Source organism: Rosa chinensis, chromosome 6 (genome assembly GCF_002994745.2).
Source record: "Rosa chinensis cultivar Old Blush chromosome 6, RchiOBHm-V2, whole genome shotgun sequence".
NCBI classification, from domain to species: domain Eukaryota; kingdom Viridiplantae; phylum Streptophyta; class Magnoliopsida; order Rosales; family Rosaceae; genus Rosa; species Rosa chinensis.
Window position 1 is genome coordinate 23,391,538 of NC_037093.1, and position 7,969 is coordinate 23,399,506.

The 7,969-nt window shown below is 38.1% G+C and overlaps 1 protein-coding gene across 1 annotated transcript; it reads left to right on the top strand.

Moving 5' to 3' along the window:
• The first annotated feature begins 589 nt into the window (after positions 1-589).
• LOC112173086 (DNA replication licensing factor MCM4) lies at positions 590-6,369 on the top strand. Its single transcript, XM_024310632.2, has 18 exons — positions 590-761; positions 868-1,524; positions 1,656-1,784; positions 1,869-1,950; positions 2,666-2,798; positions 2,892-2,963; positions 3,060-3,182; positions 3,273-3,386; positions 3,504-3,716; positions 3,810-3,908; positions 4,231-4,391; positions 4,617-4,713; positions 4,804-4,965; positions 5,363-5,443; positions 5,534-5,612; positions 5,701-5,837; positions 5,932-5,985; positions 6,096-6,369. The coding sequence occupies exons 1-18, from the start codon at positions 725-727 to the stop codon at positions 6,168-6,170; spliced, it is 2,505 nt and encodes an 834-aa protein (XP_024166400.1). The 5' UTR covers positions 590-724; the 3' UTR covers positions 6,171-6,369.
• The last annotated feature ends 1,600 nt before the right edge of the window (positions 6,370-7,969 follow it).

The following is a 7,969-nucleotide window of genomic DNA, read 5'->3' on the forward strand; positions in this document are numbered from 1 at the left end:
AATTCATCGCAGTGATAAGACGAGAACAACGATGAAAGAAGATGAGTGAGGAGGATTGTATGCAAGAGAGGTTGCATAAAGCAAGCTCATCGAACACTACCAGTGGCGAACAACAATCTCCAAACTCATCCAAACTCTCCAAATCAGTACATTAGGTTGGGTCTGATCGATTTGGAAGGGGTCCAGAGGAAAATGATCAGGGAGGAAAAATTGAAGGTAAACACATGCGTTTTGGCTTGGCCAATTGGCCTTATGACCGACAACAAAATTAAGGCTTAATGATTAATAAAAATCTTAAGAGACATTTCTCGGTAATTATGTTGTTGCCTCTTAAGATTATCAAAAAAGAAAGAAAAAACAATACCAACGTTGGTTGGTTTAGTTGGTATGGTCGTGCTTGTGGTTGAACCCTAATCTAAGTACAATCCCGCTGCCGGCAATCCTGCTTTGGGTTACGCGATCTGTAAATCTCATGCGAAAACCATACCTAACAGATGCATGTCACACATCAGTCCTTCGAGGTTGAGTTAAAAAAGAACAAAACAATGAAAATGAGGGGGGTGACTAGCCGAGAGAGAAGAAAAAGACCATTTAATCCCGCAACATATCTGGGCGGGAAAATTATAGCCTCTTCCCGCTAAATCTAAAACTTTAGAAGGAATAGAGGCAAACACTTGGTGCTGCTCACACTCTCTGAACCCTAACTCCCTCTCTCTCTCTAACAATGGCTTCCGACTCTTCTGCACCCAATTTCAACAACGGTAAGTTCCCTCTCTCTCTCTCTCTCTATTTCTCTCAAATTGCTTGTTTCAGTGCATTTCCCTAAATCCCAATTTGGTTTCTTTCTGATTCCCAATTTCAACGCAGGGCCTTCCTCTCCCGATGACTCCTTCTCCAGCCCAATCGGCAACACCTTCTCTTCTCCGGCCGACGCCGCCGCCGCTCGCCAGAGAACCCGCCGCCGATCCACCACACCCACCGCATTCGCAACCCCTCCCGCCTCCCGCTCCCGCTTCGCCGCCTCCGAAACAACCCCAACCCCATCATTTCGCACGCGCCGCCCCAACGGCACCGCACGCACCCCCTCCTCTACCGATGATGGCCCCCCCTCTTCGGAAGGCGGCGACAGCTACGGCATGGACGAGGACCGCCCCACCTTCGTCTGGGGCACCAATATCAGCGTCAATGATGTTAAGCTCGCCATTATTAGGTTTTTGAAGAATTTTCGGGACCAATCGCAGAACTCCGAGAGCGATTATCTTACCGAAGGGAAATACATTGAGGCCATCAAGAGAATTCTGGAAATGGAAGGCGATTCCCTGGATGTGGATGCCCGCAATGTGTTTGATTATGATTCCGATTTGTATGCTAAGATGGTCAGGTACCCACTTGAGGTTCTTGCTATTTTCGACATTGTTTTGATGGAATTGTTGCCTGTCATAAACCCCTTGTTCGAGAAGCACATTCAGACTCGCATTTTCAATCTCAAAACATCAACATCCATGAGAAATCTGAACCCGTCTGGTTAGTTTTCTTCACCCTTCTTGTTTTTCAATTCAATTTTCGTCTTTTGGTTTTGGGGTTTTCGGTTTGTTGTTGATCATGTGTGATGTGGATACGGAGAAATGGACTGATTTGAGTATATCTGTTTGTAGATATTGAGAGGATGGTTTCAATAAAGGGGATGATTATTCGGTCCAGTTCAATAATACCTGAGATAAGGGAAGCAATATTTAGATGCCTCGTGTGTGGTTACTACTCTGACCCTCTTCCTGTAGAAAAAGGTAAACACTACAGAAGCTTGTGTTTGTTAGCTTAATTTTCTGTATGTAATTATCTATAGTTTGCTGAATGTTGAGTGCTGTCAGGGAAAATAAATGAACCTACAAGATGCATGAAGGAAGAGTGTCAAGCCAAGAATTCTATGACACTTGTTCACAACCGTTGCAGGTAATTCATGGCATTATGTTCGAGTTTTTGTCTTGAGGTCATGCCGTTAATATACAAGTGCGCTTGTTATGCTGTTTTAATTGTTAGATTATCACTCTATGGCCAGAAATGGTACATTTTCCTTTCTTATGAACTTGCTCTATATTTGTTTCTTACTGACATCTTGAACTTGTAGTGGGTATTCTTCGTAAATATCTTTTGAGTTCTCTGTATGATTGTTGTTTGCTAGAAGCTGTCGGCACATAAGAGAAATTAATTAATTTTTTGTTCTTATCTTTCTTAAAGTTATATTACATTGGTTTGTCGTCTGTAACCTTTTTTTATTTCTGGGGGCATTCTGAAACATATGCGGTTTTTAGTTTTAGTGGATCACAAGTCCTGTATAAATCTAAACGTTTAAATACTATGAAAGATGGGTACCAAATTTAATAAGATTGCAAGTGGCAGTAATTGCTTTTCTTTGCTAAAGTTTAAAACCATTTTCTTACTTGGAATTGTGACTAAAATGGGGGCAATGTTAATCTACTGCCTTTGTTCTAAACTGGTTTGGATGAAGTATGTTCAGGAAAACACCTAAAAGGAGAGAGATCAAAGAGCAAAACTTTTATCAGATGAAGTTATTTGGCTAATAATTGATTTCAAAATGAGACTTTTGTAGTTTTGAGAACTGAGTTTTGTAATGAGACTATTTAATGGGTCTTACTTTGTGAATCAGGTTTACTGATAAACAGATTGTGAGGCTCCAGGAGACGCCTGATGAGATCCCTGAAGGAGGGACACCGCATACTGTGAGTTTGTTGATGCATGACAAACTGGTTGATGCGGGAAAACCAGGTGACAGAGTTGAGGTAAGGCCATATGCCATATGGAGAAGTGTTGTCGGTCCTAAGAAAGATAAAGATATATTTTGTTTATCTGATCAATTTGTTTGTTTCCAATAGGTTACTGGGATATATCGGGCTATGAGCGTAAGAGTTGGACCTACACAGAGAACTGTAAAATCATTATTCAAGGCATGCTTCTATCTTTTCCTCCATTGAAGGTCAAGCTTTTTGTCATTGAGGTGGCTGCCTATAATGCATACAGTGATCTTTCTCTTTTGATTGCAGACTTATATTGATTGTCTGCATATAAAAAAGTCTGACAAGTCAAGAATGCTGGCGGAGGAGCAGACGGAAGTTGAGAATTCCTTGGGTGGAAATTCAGATGAGATTCTTTTTGATGAAAAGAAGGTAGATCAATATACTGTCTTGTCACTTGTACTTGCATCAGGCATTGTTTGTATTGTCTCCACTTATCATATCCCATTGTTTCAATTGCAGGTGGAACAATTGAAAGAGCTGGCAAAACAGCCTGATATATATGATCGCCTAACCAGATCTTTGGCACCAAACATCTGGGAGTTAGATGATGTCAAGAAAGGCCTTCTTTGCCAGGTACATTATATGTTCCTCATACTGATTCCTTCAGTACTTTGTTTGAATAAGCACAGGAATTAGTTTGTTTTCATTAATTTCTGAATCGATGCTTATTGTTCTTTGTCTTAAATGCAGCTTTTTGGTGGGAATGCTTTGAAGTTGCCATCTGGTGCAAGGTTCCGTGGGGATATCAATATTCTTCTTGTTGGTGATCCTGGAACCAGCAAGTCCCAGTTGCTCCAGTACATACACAAGCTTGCTCCCCGTGGCATATACACTAGTGGAAGAGGGAGTTCTGCTGTTGGTTTGACTGCTTATGTTGCAAAAGATCCTGAAACAGGGGAAACTGTATGATTCTTCTTTTTTCTTTTTAAATGATTTATTCTTACACATTTCATAGAAACATATGAAGTTGAGCGGAAACAATATACGACTTCTCAGGTTTTAGAGAGTGGAGCCTTAGTTTTGAGTGATCGAGGCATTTGTTGCATTGATGAATTTGACAAAATGTCTGACAGTGCAAGGAGCATGTTACACGAGGTTGGTTATTTTGTTATTTATTATAAATATGTGGCAGACATGTGCATTTCTTTTACATGCTATAACATTTTATCTTTTTATAATTGCTTAACTTTGTCTTCTACCTTTTGTTCATGATATATGAAGACCGAAATTCTGTATTCTACAGTTTAATGGCATAATTGCTTTTCTTTAACGATTAATATGTCAGGCATATAATACGCTCCACTAGATACTATGCTAAGTTGTATTATCTATAAACCAAGACGTTTGAGAAACTGCATTCTAGTATTCCCTGGCTTGCAATTGATGGCTCTGTTTCTAATTATGTTTATATTTACAGGTGATGGAGCAGCAAACTGTGTCAATAGCAAAGGCGGGAATCATTGCTTCCCTTAATGCTAGGACATCAGTCCTGGCTTGTGCAAATCCAAGTGGATCTCGCTATAATCCTCGCTTGTCCGTAATTGACAACATACACCTTCCTCCTACCTTATTATCCAGGTAAGAAATACTTGACCCATCCCAAAGAAGAATGATTTGTTTGAGCCAGTAGTGACATTAAAAGGGCACTGTTCATCCAATTTAATGAATTAGTGTAATAATGTTGTATTTCTCTTGAATATGTTCTGATTGTTCTCTCTCTCTCTCTCTCTCTGTGTTATGAAGCCATTGACAACATACTCGAGTTTATTACTGACTTGAGCTGCTCTCTGGTGATTTTCTCAGGTTTGATCTGATCTACTTAATCCTTGACAAGGCTGATGAGCAGACAGACAGGCGCCTTGCAAAGCATATTGTTGCCTTGCACTTTGAGAATCCTGAGGTCTGGTGAATATGGGATTTCTGTTCAAGAAAATGGAATAATTTTAGCAAATCCTTTGTTTTACTTAACACACCTTGTCTCCCCTTGCAGACTGTACAGCAGGATGTTTTAGACCTTGCCACGTTGACTGCTTATGTGGGATTTGCCCGAAAGCATATTCACCCACAGTTATCTGATGAAGCTGCAGAGGAGTTGACTCGTGGCTATGTAGAGTTGAGGAGGAGAGGAAATTTTCCGGGCAGCAGCAAAAAGGTAGAATGTTGCATGCATCTCTACATATTCTCTTCATGTAACACTTGTTTTGCATAATTATAAACTTAATGTCACTGCCTTCTACTTTAGTCACAAATACCAGTTTTTGAGAGTTGTACTAGATTATTATTTAATGATAACAAATGGCAGTTATTAGATACAATTGAATTGTTCCCTCCCCATCAAAAATATCCTCTCTTGCATCAAGTGCTTATCTTTTTGCACTTGCATTTGCAATTTCTTTTCATAAGAAGAACATTAATGTGGCCATTATTATGTGCTTTTGACCAGAAAGATTTCTTAATGCTTTTGGCCATTATTATGCTGTTTTTTTGTCTTTTAAATACCTATTTGAGATGCCTATATATCATGATCATTTGTGTGATAATTTTAACAGGTGATAACAGCAACTCCTAGGCAAATCGAGAGTTTGATACGTCTTAGTGAAGCTCTAGCTCGGATTCGTTTTTCAGAATCGGTTAGCAAAGATTGCATTCTACCTTGACAATTTTCAATAACTACATCACGAGTATGAGTAAAATAAACTTAACTATGCCCTAATATGCAGGTTGAAAAGCATGATGTAATGGAGGCATTTCGGCTTCTTGAAGTTGCAATGCAACAATCAGCAACAGATCACTCCACGGGTATAAATTTACTCCAGTTGTGCATACTTTTTCTAATTCTATTTCCCATGAAGACAAAACATTTTAATGTCATGATTTTTTACTCAAGGAACGATCGACATGGATCTTATTAATACTGGAATTTCGGCAAGTGAAAGAATGAGACGGGAGAATCTAGTGTCATCAGCTCGCAACTTAATTATGGAGAAGATGCAACTTGGGGGACCCTCAATGCGTTTGTTAGAGGTATGCTTTATTACAAGATGTATATACAATCAAAATCCAAATGTCTAGAAAAGCTAGAACTAACATCTCTATGTGCTTAATTAATGTCCTGTAGCTGCTGGAGGAGCTGAAGAAGCAGAGTTCTGGCAGTGAAATTCACGTCAACGATGTTAGTACATCTCTCTCTCTCTCTCTCTCTCTCTCTCTCTCTTTCTCTCTCTCTCACACACACACACACACGCACACAGTCATACTGATGTTCTTTTATTGGTATTTCAGCTTAGGAATGCAATTGCTACGCTTGCCAGTGAGGGATTTGTCGCTGTTCATGGAGACGGTGTCAAAAGAGTATGATAGGAGGAACAAGAAGAAATGTATTGGTTGACATTTGACATTGCTTTTTAAATTGTAACAAGAGGCTACTCAAGATTAATATAGGTTTTTCAGAGCGTGTTGTTGCTGGAATTATGTAAATTATTTTCATGTAGTTGTCACCGGCATCAAGTAGCAAGTAGTTGAACAAACTCAGTTCTTCAGTCGTGAAAGATTAAAACAGAAAGTACTCTAGAGTAAAAATTTTAGAATTTGCAGAGGTGATATCCGTGTTTTGGTCACTGAGGAAATCACACGAAAATGAGGACTATTTCGAACCACCACACAATGATGTCTATGTTGATTATTTTGTAAATTCCGTATTAAAGATCATGATTAGAAACAAGTCGAGCAGGCGTGAAGCCATCATTTACCTCCATGTGACAAACAGTTTTATTTATTCTATGACTACTGGCTTCCTGCCACGGACATCACTCACACGTCATAATGGGATGCGTATATTTCCCTTTAGGATTTGACCCAAATTGGTGTCATGTTTCCTAATGGGCAGTACGGTGTCTTGGTACGAAGGTAGTCAAGAGGAGAAGGGGCATCTTCTTGTATTATCGAAAATGGTAAATTCCTCTTATGGTATCTGAGGTATTGCTACTTGGACAGTTTGATACCCGATGTATTAAAGGGGACAGTTTGGTACCTGAAGTTAGACTTTGTTTTGACACTTTGATACTTCTGTTAATTTTTCTGTTAAATGTAAGAATAAAATTGACATTTAGAATATATGTATAAAAACATAATAAAAAAAACATGAGTTTGTGGGTTGATTGCCGTTCTTCATAATTTTATAGGTATGAATTAATGCTTATGAGTTATGTTGAAGGTGAAATGTTTGAATTTTATGTTTAAGAAATATAATAATCAGATTTTTTTTTTTGTACTATTCTCTATGAATCCACTGATTTTTCCTCCAAAATTTGGATTTTTCCTCCTCTTCATAAACACAATGCGATGATATTATTTGGTATTATTTTAGGTCTTCATCATTTTTTGGGTCATTTAGGAGAAAATAAAAATGAATTAATGCTTTTGGGTTATGTTAAAGTTGACGTAATTGAATTTTTTGTTTAAAAAAAATTAGTTGTACGAGACTAGTTTCAATGGAGTAGTCTCATGGGTGTTCACTATATGATTACTATATTTCTTGAACATAAAATTCGAATATTTCACCTTCAACATAACCCATAAGCATTAATTCATATCTATAAAATTATGAAGAAAATCAACCCATTATGTTTTTATACATATATTCTAAATGTCAATTTTATTCTTACATTTAACAGAAAAATTAACAGAAGTACCAAAGTGTCAAACGGAGTCTAACTTCAAGTACCAAACTGTCCCCTTTAATACATCAGGTATAATTGTCCAAGTAACAATACCTCAGGTACCATAGGAGGAATTTACCCTAACGAAAATATGTGCTTGACTTAATGATAGACACTAGTACGTTGAATTGCAAACCCATCGACTGCCAGAACCATCTACCAGCAAAATACTCTTATCAAGTACTAATTAATCGGGCTAGATACTAAAGGTCGGTAAGATGAGGGATTATTTTTTATTTTATTATTATTTTTATCTCTCTCACACTAGATCAGGTGTTGCATATATTATTAGTTTGGTTAGCTAACTCATGTACAATCCAAGTGAAGATCATATGGATGTAGTAGTCTGAATCCTAGGGTATTTGGAATTTGCACAAGGAAAATGACTCATGTTCGTGAAATAACATAATCATCTAGAGGTTAGTGGATGCACATTTG

What these genes read in the sequence shown, in the direction of transcription:
- LOC112173086 (XM_024310632.2), top strand. Translation starts at nt 725, where the DNA reads ATGGCTTCCGACTCTTCTGCACCCAATTTCAACAACG. An exon ending in GGATTCGTTTTTCAGAATCG is followed by an intron (nt 5,444 to 5,533) that starts GTTAGCAAAGAT and finishes CCTAATATGCAG; the next exon opens with GTTGAAAAGCATGATGTAAT. An exon ending in GTGAAATTCACGTCAACGAT is followed by an intron (nt 5,986 to 6,095) that starts GTTAGTACATCT and finishes TTGGTATTTCAG; the next exon opens with CTTAGGAATGCAATTGCTAC.